The sequence below is a fragment of the Gallus gallus genome, chromosome Z, assembly GCF_016699485.2.
Source record: "Gallus gallus isolate bGalGal1 chromosome Z, bGalGal1.mat.broiler.GRCg7b, whole genome shotgun sequence".
In the NCBI taxonomy this organism is placed as follows: Eukaryota; Metazoa; Chordata; class Aves; order Galliformes; family Phasianidae; genus Gallus; species Gallus gallus.
Window position 1 is genome coordinate 19,997,427 of NC_052572.1, and position 17,707 is coordinate 20,015,133.

Sequence of the window (17,707 nt, forward strand, 5' to 3'; positions counted from 1 at the left end):
GCAGTGTAGGTATTTTGTTGTGTTGGTGTATCAGAAAAAGTTTCCCATCATGTGAAGGGAAAAAAAAAAAAACCAAACAAAACTGAGTAGGAATTGGAAGAAGGACTCAGAAAAGCACAGGTGCAAATAGAAGAGAGGAAAAAAGGATTGAAAATTAAAGGTGAAGCAAACGGTCAGCTTACATCTCTTGATTGTTAAAGAAATGAGGCAAAATGAGGAAGGTGTACATCACCTTCCCTAGAAGTATTCAAGAAGTGTGTATGTATGGCTGTCAATGGTTTACGGGCTACTTTGGCCCAGTTCCGTGACTGGCAGGGCAGAGGGATTTCAGAAAATCCATGCCTCCACAAAAGGGAGACAGAGGACCCCAAAATAATTAAAAACAGCGGCAATGATCTGAGGAGAAACAAACTAATTTACTAAATACGGTATTGGAATGCAAGATAACACACTATAATACAATATAATTAGAATTGAAGCTAATAAATCAACTATAATGAGAGAAAGAGTATCTGAAAGCTGTAGGCCTTACAGTAGAAGCTGAGGTGATGTGTGTGATCAGGACGAGAGCTGAGGGGAGAAGAGAAGAGAGCATCAGGTGACTTTGGCAGAGTTTATATCTCCTCAGTGACTGCAAAGCCCCCTGGGAATGTAGTTCTTCTTCTCTTCTGGGCAGGTGCCTGGAATTGGAGCATTAACACTTTACCTCCCAGTGCACTACATGATGTTATGATGTGGAATACCGGTAACCAAAAATCGTAAAACCATGACATTCCACCCCTTATTCTACATCACTACATCATGTTTAACGTATACAAACAAATAATAATTAACAAGCATTAAACACACGCATGCACAAACCTATATATATACACATGGAATTACTGACTGCGCTCCCCCAACATCAAATTCCCTTGTGGTATGCTTTGAACATCCCCATTTTTCTGCATCACCCACCAAGTGGACCCAGGTCCTTGGGCAAAAACAGTTCCACGGAGAGGTTTGCCCTGCCCAGAAGCTGGAAAGACCCAAACTGCTTTTCCCAGCACGTTCTTTACATGTACTACAGGGAGACCTTATCTCCCTTGACAGTATGCAGGGAGCTGGTGGGACCATTGCGATTGATGGGTCCTTGAGTGTTGACCAACCAGGTGGCTTCTGCCAAATACTTCTCTCAGTTCTTAAATGTACCGCCACCCATTGCTTTCAACATGGTTTTTAACAACCCATTGTATCGTTCAATTTTACTGGAAGCTGGTGCATGATAGGAGATATGATAAATCCACTGAATGCCTTGATCTTTGGCCCAAGTATTTACTAGAGAATTTTTGAAATGAGTCCCATTATCTGACTCAATTCCTTCTGGGGTGCCATGTAGCCACAGGACTTGTTTCTCCAGACCCAATATGGTGTTTCGGGCGGTAGCATGGGGTACTGCATATGTTTCAAGCCACCCAGTGGTTGTTTCCACCATGGTAAGCACATAACGCTTACCATTGTGAGATCTTGTCAAGATGATATAATTAACCTGCCATGCCTCCCCATATTTATACTTCTGCCATCGCCCTGCCGCCCAGAGAGATTTCATCTTCTTGGCTTGTTTAATTGTGATGCAGGTGTCACAGTCATGAATAACTTGTGCAATTGCATCCATAGTTAAGTCCACCCCTCGGTCTCTAGCCCATTTATATGTTGCATCTCTTCCTTGATGGCCCAAAGTCTCATGGGCCCACCGAGCTAGAAATAATTCACCCTTGTTCTGCCAGTCCAAGTCTATTTGAGCCACCTCAATTTTGGCAGCTCAGTCTGTCTGATGGTTATTTTGTTGTTCTTCTGTAGCCCGACTCTTGGGCATATGAGCATCTACATGACATACTTTTACAATCATATTCTTTATTTGGGCAGCGATGTCTTTGCACAGAGCCCAAATAGGTTTACCCCTTCATTGCCAGTTATTGTGCTCCCACTGCTGTAACCACCCCCATAAGGCATTTGCCACCATCCATGAGTCAGTGTAAAGATAAAGCATTGGCCACATCTCCTGTTCAGCAGCATCTAACGCCAGCTGGACAACTTTTACCTCTGCAAATTGGATTGATTCTCCTTTACCTTCAGTGGCCTCTGCAACTTGTCGTGTGAGGCTCCACACAGCAGCTTTCCATTTGCGATGCTTCCCCACAATACAACACGATCCATCTGTGAAAAGGGCATATTTCTTTTCATTTTCTGGCAGTTCACTGTATGCTGGGGCCTCTTTAGCTCATGATACATCTTCTGCTGGTGTCATTCCAAAGTTTTTGCCTTCAGGCCAGTCCATGATCACCTCTAGGATTCCTGGACAGCTGAGGTTTCCCATCCAATCTTGTTGCGTAATCAACGCAATCTACTTGCTCCAAGTGGCATCAGTAGCATGATTGGTAGAGGGAACCTTTCCCTTGAACATCCAGTTCAACACTGGCAGTCGAGGTGCCAGAATGAGCTGCATTTCAGTACCGACTACTTCGGTAGCAGCACTCAGTGGGGGTGTGACTTCATTCAGGCCACGGTAGTCTACCGTCAGCCTCCATTCTCCACTGGCTTTACGCACTGGCCATATGGGGCTGTTAAAAGGTGAGTGAGTTTTGCTGATCACTCCCTGACTCTCTAGTTGATGAATCAACTTATGAATGGGGAGCAAGGAATCCCTGTTGGTACGGTACTGCTGTCTGTGCACTGTTTTTTTAGCAGTTGGTACCTGTTGCTTTTTTATTCGTAGCAACCCCACAACAGATGGATCTTCTGACAGGCCTGGCAAAAAGGACAGTTGCTTAACACCTTCTGTGTCTACAGCAGCTATTCCAAAGGCCCATCAATACCCCTTGGGATCCTTGAAATATCCCCTTCTGAGGTAATCAATACCAAGTATACAGGGAACCCCTGGGCCAGTCACAATAGGGTGCTTTTGCCAGTCTTTGCCAGTGAGGCTTATTTTGGCCTCCAACACAGTCAACTCTTGGGAAACCCCAGTCACCCCATGAGTATAAATTTATTCTGTCCCTTGGTGATTTGAGGGCATTAGAGTGCACTGTGCACCAGTGTATATTTCTGTGGTTCTGATGTGCCAGGCCATCTAATCTGCACAGTCCAATACACTCTATTAACCCCTGCTGGCTGGGGTCAGGGCCCCTCTGTTTGTTACCTCTGTTGTTCTTACAGCTATTGCCGTGTCCTTCAGCAACTGGAGGAATCACCTTTTTGGAGAAGTTCACCTTGGTGGTTGATCTGTCTTGTAATTCTTTTACCTGTGCTTGAAGTGCAGGAGTGGTTTTTTTATGCCACTTCTTCATATCTTCTCCATGGTCACGTAGGTAACGCCATAAGGCAAAACGTGGTGTAGTCTTACTGTTGTCACTTGCACGAGCAGGTGGACGTCTTCTTTTGATAGCTGAGACGTTGACTGATGCAGGTTGGGAGGAAACCAGTTTGATCAGCCCATCCAGTAGGCTGTTTTGGGAATTCTGGTCCCCATTGGATGTATCTGATACCACTATGGATTCATCAGCATTACGCATAGTAGACAGTTCATTTATTGTATCTTCTTGATTGCTCTCAATTCTATCCAGTTTTTGTAATTTTGTATCCAGCTACTTTTGTAATGGCTGAAACACAAGCTCACAAGATCATTTATAAGGGGTCTTCTTTCCCCTCAGCCATACATAGCAGCAAATGTACTGGCATACCTTTCTGGTGCAGTCTTTGTGAATATACGCCACATACTTGGTGTACACCTGACTCTCTCAGGATCATGCTCTTGGTCTGGCTCACCAGGAATGAAACTGGGGCTATGTAAAGTTTCCACCACAGCGTATTCTCTCAAATAACGGATGCCTTTTTCCATATCACTCCATTTCTTTTTCTCAAGCATCAGATCGTCTTTGAAGGGGTATCTTTTTGTTAAGGTTAACAGCATCCACTTCCAGAGGGTGAGGAACCCATTCTGGCATGTACTGATATCTCTGTCTATGGCTGAGTCCCTAGCAATGCCACCCAGTTGGCGAGCTTCTCTACTATCTAGCCACACACTGTTGACCCCATTGTCCCAGCATCAAAGTAACCAGGTGACAATAGGCTCATCTGGGTGATGTGAAGTCTTTTCTCAGACCACAAATTTCATTCATTTTCAGAGATTCATCAGTAATGGTAACAATGTCTTGCTCACCTCCTACTCTTTCAGGACTCCTTTTTACCCTCCTGGGCGTTGGTGACCGTGATCTTATTGAGTGTCTCAGCTCTCCCTCTGGATGCTCTGGATCTTGGACTGCTCCTCTGGACCTCTTTCCTCCTCTTCTCTTGCAGTGTTTGCTTCCTCTACTTTCTCCTCCTCCTCCTTCTTCTGTTCTAGCTGAGTTGAGATTCATTTCGTTTTCCGTCCTCTTACCGGGGCAACTGACATCAATTGTGGTGCCTCCTGTCGTTGATCACATAGGTCATTTCTGGTACTCTCACTGTCCAGCTCAGCTCGGAGTCTGTTTTGTTCAATTATGAGGTTATTCAGTTCAGATTCGACCGTAACTTGGTGAGCCTGAATTCTGTTTAGTTCAGTCTGGAGACTGAATTTTGCATGCTGGAAGGCATCTTGCTCAGTTTGGAGGACGTCCTGTTCGGACTTGAGGATGTCCCTCTTGGACTGGAGGGCGTCTCGCTTGGACTGGAGAACTTTTCTCTTGGATTGGAGATTCTCTCTCTCAGATTGGAGACTGTCTCTTTCAGCTTGGAGACTCTGTTTCTGGACCTCGAGATTCTCCCTGTCGGCTCTGAGACACTCTCTTTCAGCTTGGAGACTGTTTCTGGACCTGGAGATACTCCCTATCAGCTTTGAGACACTCTTTCAGCACAGAGACTCTGTCTCTCAATTTCAGAAACTCTCTCCCTCTCTGGGATAGTATTGAATAAGGCCTGATAAGCATTAGCCAGGCCGCAAATCATTTGTGCCTCCTCAGATCTGCCTGAACCACAACATCCCTGTCTCAAATATCTGTTTAAGTTCTCAAGGTCTTTCAGGTGTTCAGAAGTAAAGTTCCATGACATCAAAGACGTCCATCTCTCTAAAGTCTCTCCCAAGCCTCTCCACACTCCCTACCACTCAGTATAATCTGGTTATGGGGGAGGCTTCCTCAAAATATGATAAAACCAGATACTGAGTGAAATAAGTAAAATAATGAACAGTACATTCAGGGAGATTAACAACGTGATCAAATGAGCATTCAAAAATTGCATAAAGAATTCAAGGCAGAGACTGGGAGCCTCCTTAAAAATCACAAGTTCTATAAAATTATCAGCTCCCTCTGAAAACAGGTGTAAAAGAGAAAGTGGAATTTTTTTTTTTTTTTTCTCTTTGCAAATGTAAGATAGCAGTGCTCAAAGTTTACAAATATCCGGGAATATTGGCAGTCCGCCTAGACTTTCAATTTCAAGTTTTCAGTGAGAACCTGTGCAAGAGAGCTAAACTCTCCTAACGAAGCTCTCTGAGAGCAGAGAGAGATTCGTTCTAGAAAGCTAAAAAGCAGCTTTTGCGTGCATTCTCCACCAAGAATGTCAACAGTTTACGGGCTGGTTCAGCCCAGTTCCGTGACTGGCAGGGCAGAGGGATTTCACAAAATCCATGCCTCTGCAAAATGGAGACAGGGGATCCCAAAATAATTAAAAACAGCGGCAACTCTGTTGATCTGAGGAGAAACAAACTAATTTACTAAATACGGTATTGGAATGCAAGATAACACACTATAATACAATATAATTAGAATTGAAGCTAATAAATCAACTATAATGAGAGAAAGAGTATCTGAAAGCTGTAGGCCTTACAGTAGAAGTTGAGGTGATGTGTGCGATCAGGACGAGAGCCGAGGGGAGAAGAGAAGAGAGCATCAGGTGACTTTGGCAGAGTTTATATCTCCTCTATGACTGCAAAACCTCCCTGGGAATGTAGTTCTTCTTCTCTTCTGGACAGGTGCCTGGAACTGGAGCATTAATACTTTACCTCCCAGTGCACTACATGATGTTATGATGTGGAATACTGGTAACCAAAAATCGTAAAACCATGACTGAGGGACATGGGTTAGTGGGCAATACTGGTGAATGGTTGGACTAGGTGATCTGAGAGGTTTTTTTCCATCTTAATGATTCTATGCATTATATTCATTAGGATAAAAGTCTATATGCATTAGGATAAAAAAAAATCAGTATACTGACTGTCTTTAATGATGAACTTTCCATGTGTATGTGTGTGTATATCTCACTTCCCTCCAATTCTCAGTAAATTATATCTCAAAAGAGGCCTTGTTTCATCTTAGCATAATAAAAGGATTAATACATTATTATTTAACATCTGGATCAGCTTTTTTCTTTTCTTTTGCAGTGGCTAGTTCTGCACGTGCACGGCCCACTCAGCTTCCTGAACAGTCATCTTCCTCACAACAGAATGGTACTGTTTCAGATATATCTCCAGTTCAAGCTGCAAAAAAGGAATTTGGACCCCCTTGTATGTAAACCGTATCTCAAGGATTCTTTCATCCTGGACATTACATGTAGATTCTCTTGGATTATGTTGCTGTTCATAAAGGACAAATGGTCTGTAGGCTTCCTTATGAAGCTTTTTCAGAGCACAGTGGCTAAACAAATATTCAGTTTTGCCATAGTTGGAATTTGTTTTTCTTTTATCCTCTGTTATCTTTTATCTTCACATCATGAATGTGTGGGTTTTTTATTGTTGGTTTTTGTTTTTGTTTTACATTTGTCTAGACCTTTTTTAATTCAAACCAAGAGATCACATGTACTTGTCCAAATAGTTTTTAAGGATCACTTTCCTTATATTTTTGTTTTTTTTTTTATTACTGTCCCATTTCATTCATTTGTTTGATAAATTTTAGGCACTAAATTGCTGTAATAATCTTGTACTAGCCCTGATTTACTTGAAAAGATAGTAGATATAAATAAATGTGTACTGATTATTGATTAATTGATGTAATTGAAATGTAGTGTAATTACTAAACTCATGCAACACACTGAAAATATTTTAAATTATGTCATTTTCCCCAAGCACGTAGAAAATCTAATTGTGTAAAAGAGGTTGAAAAATTGCAAGAGAAACGTGAAAAAAGAAGGCTACAGCAGCAAGAACTTAGAGAAAAAAGAGCTCAGGTTAGTATTTTTAGCCTAGATTACACTTTTTTTCATTCTTCCATAATTTTTATGAAGTGTGGTAATCCTGGAATTAAATGTCTTTTGTCCTACATACAAATTTGATACATCATTTTGGTGCATATTTGCATTGCTCCAATAACTTATTGTTTAGACAGTTTTCCCACTCTTTTTCTTCCTACACAAATAATTGTGTGCGGTTACTTACCTTTCCGTATGTTATTTCAAAATCAAGTGCTGATGATACCTATTTCTTAAGGGTAATACGTTGATAAAAATCATCAAGCTTGTGGCTTGAGATATTTCAATGTCATGACAAATTGTTCTTTATGATCTTTGATGCTTTGTCGAGTAAGTATTTGAGGCTCAAGTTTGAACAGTGATTTTTTTTTCTTTTTACTTCTTTAAACTTGTCTATGACTTTATAGTTTAGCTTTGCATCATGCAGGCAGCTTGGGAGCAAATTTTTAGAAACTTTTGTAAAAGAGATGAAGTTGCTAATCCTGTGAGGAAAAAGATCTAATAATAATAAATTACCTTCTGTCACAGCAGTGTAAAAGCTTCAGCAAAAGTAGTAGTGTAATCTTGTTGGCAGGCTTGTGAGTATGTGTGAGTCTCTCTAGAGAGCAGTGCTGATCTGCTGCTGACATAAGTACCACCACTGAGTAAATAATTCACCTAATTTACTTCATGCTTTAATAATGTTTCTGAGCTGAACTAAAAGGTCTGATGTTGAATTCATGTTATCTTGTTTTCCTTTGCTTAAACAAATGCAAAACATAACTACGTCTTTATTTGTCAGAAACAAATAATTTTTATTTTATAACTTAAAAATCCTTTGACATGGTACTAAACCTGAAATTCTCTTTTTATTATTTCTGTGAGGACACTGTTCTGCTGAAGTCTTTGACTTCTGGATGAGGAAGATCTAGTTGTCTTGTTGGCCTGTCTGTATCTGTGCTTTCTGGTGCTTTGTGCATTCTGTTGTGAAGTACAGTAATGATTAGGTAACCACTGTCTTCTAGGGGGCATGATTTTTAAGCAGAGTTAGAAGAATAACAAAAAACAAAACCTTTTTTCTGCAATATGTAATAGCCTTTTCAGAATTATAGCAGGAAGTATTTAAGCTACAATACATTTTATATAGACTTACTCTGAGTGATTTTAAGTTCGCTGTAGTTAGGTTAAGATGGTAAAAGCATAGTCAACTTCTGATTACCGGAGCATAGTTTTGTCTGGGATGTGGATCAACTGTTTCACAGATGCATAGATATCAGTTGGCTCTCTTTCATCTTGTTAACCCTGGTGGAGTGCTTTCTGAAAGTGCCTGTGCTACTTCACTTATGTGTGATGAGCCATGCAAAGCTCGGTAAAGTATGTGGACCAGAACTAGCTGAGTATAGCATCAGTAGGATGTCCTGAAACTGTAAAAATTAACAGGAAGGGGTATATAAGTAATTCTGCAGCCTGCTCAGCTTAGATGCTCTGGCTGAACACAAGTTCTTGCATGTCTGTTTGCTGTGCTACTCATGGTTCCAGGTTTGGGGATGGGAGGCCTTGTGTGTCTGGATGTAGCATATTGTGTAACCTGGGAATTGCTTTTACTTCTTGGAGCTTCGAGGAATGTTGGAGTAGTTGACAGTGCATCCACTGTAGGACCACTAGTAGGATCAAACTTTAACCCACTCAGATCTGTTTGGAGCAATCAGAGTACCTGCACTGTTTTGTGAGGCATAATAACATGAATAATAGTCTACTGACTTGTTTGCTGTATAGTCTTATGTCTCAGATTAAGAAGTTTTGACTGTAAATACTAAATGAATAGAAATAATATAACTGTTTTCTTTTATGTTCAGTAAATTAGCTACATCAGTTAATGTGTATTTTTCTTTATAATTAAATACAGAAAGTATTGAAATTTGTCAGTTTTGTGAAAAAATGTGAGAAATTCTCTTGCTTACTTCCATAGGATGTTGATGCTACAAACCCCAACTATGAAATTATGTGTATGATAAGAGATTTCAGGGGAAATTTGGATTATAGACCACTGACAACTGCTGATCCTGTAAGTACGCAGGCAATATGGAAATGTTTTACTCTTCTGTATTTTTAATGTGTTTTTTAATGTTTTCAGTATATTAATGTACTTTTGTCTGTAAATGTGAAAAATAAGCAGCTTAGCATTTATTAGTATTCTTTATAGCATGTGTTTGTTTTTTCTAGATTTTCCTGGGATACTAAGGGATGCACACACAATACCCTTTAGGTTCCCAGGAAAACTTCATTGAGTGTGAAGATTTTTTATTATTTTATATATAACTGAAATATTTGATAATATTTGATTTTTTCAAGCTGATGAGAGCCTTTGATTTGCATTTAAATTGCATTATCAGGTTTTTGTGATCTGTGATCCAAATCAGAGATTGTAACAATTTCCATCAGTAGTTTATCCTGCCTATTACAGCTGGATTTGCTTGCTGTGTTGCAGTATGTACCAGGTACCCAACAGCATCGTATCACTATCTGCAAGTAATTTAGTTACTTTTAATGCATGGTTCTCCCTTTTAGTTTCTTGCAGATACAATCGGCTTTTGCTGTTCATATGACTCACAGTCATTGAAATGTCTCTTCATTTAAAAGTTGGTTAATTAATTCATAACTGAAACTTAGATATAGTTCACTGAAAGATTCTTTCTATTGTAGATTGATGAGCACAGGATATGTGTTTGTGTGCGAAAACGACCACTCAATAGAAAAGGTATGACCTTTCAATATTTTGCAAAATTCTTTCTCTGAAAAGCTTCTTCTGATTGTAGTGTCCGTTGTAGTTAAGAGATCTAAAGTACTGAAAATGAAACTATTAAACTAGATAAAATGTTTGAGGGACCCAGACAATTCATAGATTTATCATAACCTGGATAAAGAGAGGGACAAAAGTAATTTTTGATGAACCTAATGATTAGGTTTCCAAAATGAAATCTTACTTAGCAGGTTGCTATCTTGGTAACAGTCGTTTGCAGTGTTGTTACTTAGAGTAGCAGTGTTATCTGAGATTTTATAGGAGTGTAAACACTGGGGGGGGGGGGGGGGGGGGGGGTTAATAATTAAGTTAATAATATGTACTTTGCTTATTTTATAGAAACTTTAATGAAAGACCTTGATGTAATAACAATTCCTAGCAAAGATGTTGTGATGGTACATGAGCCAAAACAAAAGGTGGATTTAACAAGGTACCTAGAAAACCAAACTTTTCGTTTTGATTATGCCTTTGATGAAACGGCTCCAAATGAAATGGTTTACAGGTATGTCTGTATGCTTCTTTTGTGAATCGTTTTTTTCTTGTTTATTTACTGTCAGTAACTGTGGGCTTACTTTAACCTTTGACCCCTATTCTCTTCATTCCAACTTCTATTCTTTTACCTATATACTTAGAATATAATTCTGCTTATGCTGAAGTGTTCATCTTCAATGTCATCTCCACCTCTGTTGACCTCGCTTCTGTTCTCAGTCTTCCTCCAATCCCTACCTTGCAATACTCTAGCCTGTATTGCCTGCCTTTTCAGCCAGTGGATGTTTTGAACAACTTCATTGCTATCCATCTGTCTGAGCACTATTTTCTTATTAGTTGGTACGTGTGCTGCACCTGAGGCACGAGTCATTGCTACAGGAACTTGGAACAAAAGTGCAGCACCAGCCTCAGATAGCCTGCTGCAAAATATATGACAGTTAATTTACAGAAACAAATCAGATGAGGGTGAAGGAAGAAAAAAAAGAACATTGCTAGATTTTTTCCTACTGCTGGGAATTCTGAGCTAGTTTGTCTGTTGGAAGAAGTTCAGCTGATGTAACACAGATCTCTGGGAGTTAATTCATCTTGCTGAAAGTGCTTTAGCTTCCTGTTTTAAAAAACAGCAGCAACAAAGACAAACGTGTATGCAGCCCCAAGGTATTTGGTTCTCCTTTTCATTTGGTCTTCTGTTCTAGTTCCCCAGTTGGCACAGAACAATGCACAGAATGCTTTGAAAAACCTTATGAGGAGTTGCTATTTGTATTGTACCATTCAGTGATTTGATTAGATACAGTAGCAAGCAAGGTTTGATGGTGTGGTAGGTCCTAATTTTGGTATGCAGTTTAAATACTGTGAAGCTTTTTATGAGAAATATTGATATTAAAAAGGCGTTTCTGAAGATTACTTTCTGAATGTTTGGAGAGTTCTTCGCGTTACCTTGATAAGTTTTAGTACTTATTTTTGGTCCAACAGCTAGGAAGTGAAAGTTAGTGTGGTATCCTGATCGATGCTGTGGGTGGAAAGGAGAAAATACTTAGCAAAAGATTTGTTGAAAGGTGTTGAAAATGAAAACTTGTCTTATTCTTGATAGGAGGAGAAAGATAGCAAAAGGCAAGCCTCTTTGGGATGTTAGTTTTAAAACTTTCATTAGTGTAGCATTAGCACAGTGTGGAGATTGCTCTCTAATGGTTGTCTTCTGGTGACATCTTTTCTTGACACAGATGGCCTGTGGGAGTGCCACCTAGTTGGTAATGTGTGCCCCTTGCAACAGTTTTCCTTCTCCTTAACAACAATTTCCATACTTCTTGTTGTTCCTTATGTATCTTTCTGAGCATACTTTTCAGTTGTGAAAGACATTTTTGGCATATAACATCATCATATTTTTGCATGCAGTTTCTTCTGGGTAATTTTCATTAGTTATAATAATGTTACTATGAGGAAATTTTGAAAGATGTTTGTATTAATATTGAAATGGTATGTCTCTGGCCTAGATAGTAGTACAGGTTTTTTTCTTCTTCAGACGGCATGGTATTGATTATTACTTGAATAATAGCTTGCTTCCAGGTCTCTATCATAATTTAAGAGCAAGATATCATAGTGCACTCTCACAGTGGGGAGGAAAAGTAATGTGGTTACTCCAGTTTTCTTTGGTGTGCTAAAACTACTTTATTTCTATACTAAAAAACATTTTCCAGTTTGTCAGGGAGAAATCTACTACTCCTTTTTTTAGTATTTCTGTGTAAGCTGTATTTGAAGTGTTTTGGACGTCTTAAGCCACAAAACTGAGTTGCAGCTTTTCTTTAATATTAAAAAAACTGCTTACTAGTTTGCATGGGTATGCATTTTGAATATTTAAAGGAGAACCAGAGTTTGTATTTTTGTAAGCTCAGTATTGTAAGTTGAGGTTCTAGGAGAGGGAAAGTTGGACTGTTTTTGGCTTGGTACTAATTGAACCTGTATAATGCTTTATGAAAACTTTTCTAGGCATGATTGTGTTTTGCCTTATTTTAATAAAAATAATGTTAATTTCCTTTTTTACAAATAAAAATAAATTACTTAAAGCTCAACTAAATGGAAATAATGGAGTATGCCTCTTAGGAGGATAGAATCATAGAATTACTCAGGTTGGAAAAGACCTTAAAGATCATCAAATCCAACCACGACCTAACCATACTACCCTAACTCTAACAACCCTCCGCTAAATCATGTCCCTGAGCACCACATCCAAATGGTTTTTAAACACATCCAGGGATGGTGACTCAATCATAGGTTTCTTGAAATTTGTGTTTGGAATATACGGATTGCAAACAGATAAGAAAATATCTGGTTGAGGATGTAGGAAGTACATACTTGGAAGAAACAAGACTGAGGGTGATCAGGTATCATTGCATGTGTTTTTGATGAAAATTAGTGATTCTGTTACGTTTTGTGTAATGCTTGTCTGCTGAATGGGTTGATCTTATATATTTACTCTTGGTAATTTCTTTGTTAATTCCAAAGTAGAACGAAAGGAGCTAGTAAGACCTCAGTGTTTCTATAAGCAATCATTCTGTTTCTGTCACTAACCTTACTTAGTGCAAACACTCTTACCATTATTTTTTTAGTAGACATAACGCTCTGTTGGGTTACCCTTTGCTTTTTCAAGATTTTGTTGAAGTAACTGTGTTAAGCAGCTAGAAGTAGGAGCAGTAACAGTGTGCGTTTTGCTTCTATTCTGATGAACTTAGTTACATCTCTTCTTGAGCCTTTTTTTCAGCATACATAGCTTCTCAAGATATTAAGAATCATAATGTTGTTTTTGCCACATATCTTACAAAGTAAATCATAGAAAAATGGAAAAAAAAATTGAAGACTTTTTACATTGGCAAAGCCTAAGTATTCTTCTGTTTACTGTCCTACTTACATATCTTCTAATGCTGTCTCTCAGAAACTTTAGGGAGCTACAAACTCCATGTAGTAAGCTTTGTTGTGTTGCATTATTAGAACAAGGATTTTTTTTTCCTGAGGGTTTAAAGAAGGATAACATTGTTGTAGAATAAATAGATGCTCTTTAGCTTTTGTATAATTTCTTAAGTGTATTTTAATGTGTTAGAACTCTGCTAGCTTCTTTAGTTCAGGAATTAATTTGGAGATATTCTTTGGCCTCTGAAGGTACAGAACCAGTTTTGTCACTTCTTGCCTTAATGTTTATATTGTCCCTCTGGTAGTGGAATCTGAAAGTATTTATGTTTCTTATGTACTCGTTTTTGTTTCTGTTTTGGTTTTTTTTTTGCATTCTAGGTTTACAGCTCGACCATTGGTAGAGACCATATTTGAAAGGGGAATGGCCACTTGTTTTGCATATGGGCAAACAGGCAGTGGAAAAACCCATGTAAGTATTTCTTCTACATGTCAGCAATGGTCTGATTTTTTATGTACAATGCACTTCACTAAATTCTCTGAATAACAGAGATATAAGTTACAGTTCTGTGATTTTTATCATGTTTATTTTCGTTTTTGATTTTCTTATTTTTTATTTAATATAGACTATGGGTGGTGACTTTTCAGGAAAGAACCAGGATTGTTCAAAAGGAATATATGCACTTGCAGGTGAGACTTTATGGTCTACTGGCTTTTCACAAGCAAGTTGAGATCAATGTGTTGTCTTATATTTTCTACAGTCTTTTGTACAAACAGTGGAGTCTGTATATTTGGTATCACAGTGAGGCTTTGGTAACATCAGAACTTGCTCCTAAATCGGTACTCTTTACATGATCAGGTAAATGTATAAACTGAGTGTTACAAAAATAAAATAATGATTAATTGAGTGTACTACTTGGGGCCTTCAGCATTTTCCATTGTAAACTGGCAGTATGAACTGTAGTGGCTTAAACTTGGCTGACTTATCCTACGTGTTTTATTCTCAAGTGATGAGAAATGCTGGCTATTATGTAATAATGAGTATTAAATGAAAATGTGTAACTAAATTTTGGTTTATTTTGGAAATATATTCACAGCTCGAGATGTCTTTTTAATGCTAAAGAAACCAAACTATAAGAAGTTAGAACTTCAAGTATATGCAACATTTTTTGAGATCTACAGTGGTAAGGTAAGGAAGTACTCTTTCACAGCAAGATTCTGAGATTGTTATGTAATTATTGGGATTTTATCATCTGAATGCTTTATTTCAAATAATTATTTACACTTCTCTTCCAAACATTTTGCTACAGGATTTGAAACAAATGTATTTTAAAATTATTTCCTCTCCCACTGTTCTATTTTTCTCCCCCTTTCCGTAAGGTTTTTGACTTGTTGAACAGGAAGACAAAATTAAGAGTGTTAGAAGATGGCAAACAGCAAGTCCAGGTGGTGGGATTACAGGAACGAGAAGTCAAATGTGTTGAAGATGTTCTTAAGCTTATTGAAATAGGCAACAGCTGCAGGTATCTTCCATAGCTTCCACCAATTTTTCATTGTAAATTAATGAATTGGAACATCTCTTGTTATTTTCTGTCTCTGCATAGTGATGGCTTTTTAATAGGCAGTGGGTTTTCTGAAGATATTGGCTGCAAGGAGTAAGTCTACCTGCCTTTTGTATAAAGGTAGTTTAGAGTTTCTCTGCCTCTTAGAGACATAGAAGAACAGGCTTTTCTACAGTATGTGAACTGCTTGCATTTATGTAACCAGCTTAGTGTCTTAAATTCACATTGTTTGAAATCTGGAATACTGCCAGACTCTTCAGTTCTAAAAGGCCTTTATATGTAGTGACAGAGGTTAAGCGTAAAATTTTATTCTTTGTTAAAATGTAACTTCATTGTTTTTAAAATTAGTCTTTCACGTGGACTGCTGCTTGGTCAGATAACAAATGCCTTTGGCAATTTTACATGTAAGCTCTCTTGCTGTCTGGAATAAATAACTCATTTATTCTTGCTTTTAAGATGAAGGTAAAATACTAAAAATCTTCAACTTCTGGAGAGAGAGATGTAACTGCCATGCACACTGTATTATTAGGATTATATCTCCAGTGTCTATCAGCATGTTAGACATGCTGCCAGTGTGGGTAAGAAGAAACAGGACTCTGCATTGAAAGCATGTAGGTTATTCTGAAAGTAACACCTCTTATTTATTTCCATGGAAACTACAACAGATAGAGAGAGCCCTATAACGCCACTTGATAGAGCAAATTCGCAGCTACAAAACATGTTTTCCAGCATAATCACCACCACTAGTTATGCATTTTTTGCCAGTGATGAACAAGAGCCTACAGGCCGCACTCATAAAAATCTGCATTGCCATCTGGAACATGGCTTGTCTTTCATGTTGCTGTTGCAGCTGCTGAAACATACCACCCACCATCTCACTGTGCTCACATCCACTGTCTGATCTCCAGCAATGTTCAGCAAGAGTCAGTGAATGTCAGACTTTTTTTCCACATGGAGGAATTTGAGGACACACCTTTGCTTCATCTGCACTTCCCTGTTGGATGGCATTTTGTCAGACTGCCCCTGTGCTGCCATCTGTCACATGGCAAAAAAATCCAATGGAATGTTGGTGGAAGGTTCAACTTCTACTGCCATACCACCAACATCAACCCCTGATGGTATTGGCCAGCAGAATAAAACAGGAGGCATTACTTTCAGAACAGCCCTCATACATGTATTAAATATATGTTTAACATGTGTGGTCCTTCACATGTTTGTATGTTCCCCTCTTTTCTCCTTTTGTTCAAAGGACATCTGGTCAGACATCTGCAAATGCACACTCATCTCGAAGCCATGCAGTGTTTCAGATTATTCTCCGAAGGAAAGGGAAATTGCACGGTAAATTTTCTTTGATAGATTTGGCTGGAAATGAAAGAGGAGCTGATACTTCCAGTGCAGACAGACAGACGCGGCTGGAAGGAGCTGAAATTAACAAGAGCCTTTTAGCACTCAAGGTAACTGAAATGTTTCCATTGCATTTGAGTAGATGGAAGCTTTCTACATAAAATAGCAGTGACCATTAAAACAAGTGTTTTTTCAGGCTTTGCTTGTCTACATTGTCTACTGGTGTGACAGGTAAAATAATGCATTGATTTTTTCCTCTGAATGCCTGAAGGAACACCTGGTCATTACCAAACAGAAACATTGCAGAAACTTGTACTATCACTTTTCATGTAGTTTTAAACAGAAACAAACAGAACTACCTTGAATTTTGAAGACTTTTCCAATGTATGTCTAAAATGGAAGAAGATGTGAGGAGAGTTAACTTTGCCACTTAAGTTCTGAAATACTAACTGGAAGTTTTCCTACTCGTCTCAGTATGTTGCCTGTCTGTGTATACATGTATATTTTTAAAATAAAAGCATAAAATGACATTTGTTCACTGCTGTTAATTAATTCACTAAGGAGGAAAACACCACAACAGCAGTATATCAAGAAAGAACTAATGAATGGATTAATTCTTTAACAGTGAGACCTGTTTTTGGCTACTCTCCATACGAAATTAAGTGATACTATTACAGATTTTCATACATCAATCCCGAACTCACCAATAAATGTTGTTTAAATATTCAGATATGTTTTTTTTTTCTTGTGCTTTGCAATGTTCTGAAGAGATTCAGTCTAAATATTTTTTTTTCTGCTTCTAAACAAATTTTGCAAAGCACAGAATTATACCGTGTCATTATGAAACTGCGTGGCACGTTGAAAACTGAAACCAGCAATTCCAAAGCTGTGGCCTGTTTTGATGTAGAATCAAAATAAATAGTGCAGGTAGCATTGTGTTGATTTTATCACTTTTTTTTTTCCAACTGTGATTGAATAAAGTTGTGTTGTTTTCCTTTTACTTAAGAAATTCATAAAATAAGCAGTTAACTTTAGTGAGCATACCCATACAATATAGTTAGTTTTCATACAATTCGTCTGTTTAATTATGGTGAAAAATTATGCTGTTGCTATACTGGAGATTGAAATCTTGTTCATATGCAGGAGGGAAAATAAAAAATAAGTGAAGGTCTTGCAGAAGTCTTAACAGTGGTACAGTAAGATATAACTGTTTCACATTGATACTATAATTTACCATTTTTCAGCTGTCTCAAAAAACATTGCAGTTTGTGCCATTCATTTCCAACACTCTTGAAGTTATTTTCAAGTTCATATTAAACTGGTATGTTTGGAAGAGTAAACTTCGGTGCTAATCCAAGATTTGCTATTCACACGTGTGATCATCCAGTCTTAGCATGTTCAGATGTTGATAGAAAAGGTTACTTCTGTAATGTCTCTA

The 17,707-nt window shown here is 38.2% G+C and overlaps 1 protein-coding gene across 5 annotated transcripts in view; it reads left to right on the top strand.

The window, feature by feature from the left end:
* KIF2A (kinesin heavy chain member 2A) overlaps window positions 1-17,707 on the top strand; it is a 57,105-nt gene that overhangs the window by 24,506 nt on the left and 14,892 nt on the right. For 3 of the 5 annotated variants that reach the window (XM_015277307.4, XM_015277308.4, XM_046905336.1), the window contains exons 5-14: window positions 6,395-6,460; window positions 7,076-7,176; window positions 9,146-9,241; window positions 9,880-9,934; window positions 10,316-10,478; window positions 13,745-13,835; window positions 13,990-14,053; window positions 14,461-14,552; window positions 14,744-14,886; window positions 16,175-16,379. In XM_015277307.4, the coding sequence (XP_015132793.1) occupies window positions 6,395-6,460; window positions 7,076-7,176; window positions 9,146-9,241; window positions 9,880-9,934; window positions 10,316-10,478; window positions 13,745-13,835; window positions 13,990-14,053; window positions 14,461-14,552; window positions 14,744-14,886; window positions 16,175-16,379 (1,076 nt within the window). Of the gene's footprint in view, window positions 1-6,394; window positions 6,518-7,075; window positions 7,177-9,145; window positions 9,242-9,879; window positions 9,935-10,315; window positions 10,479-13,744; window positions 13,836-13,989; window positions 14,054-14,460; window positions 14,553-14,743; window positions 14,887-16,174; window positions 16,380-17,707 lie in introns of all 5 variants that reach the window. The other 2 variants (XM_015277306.4, NM_001039312.3) reach the window with 1 other exon arrangement.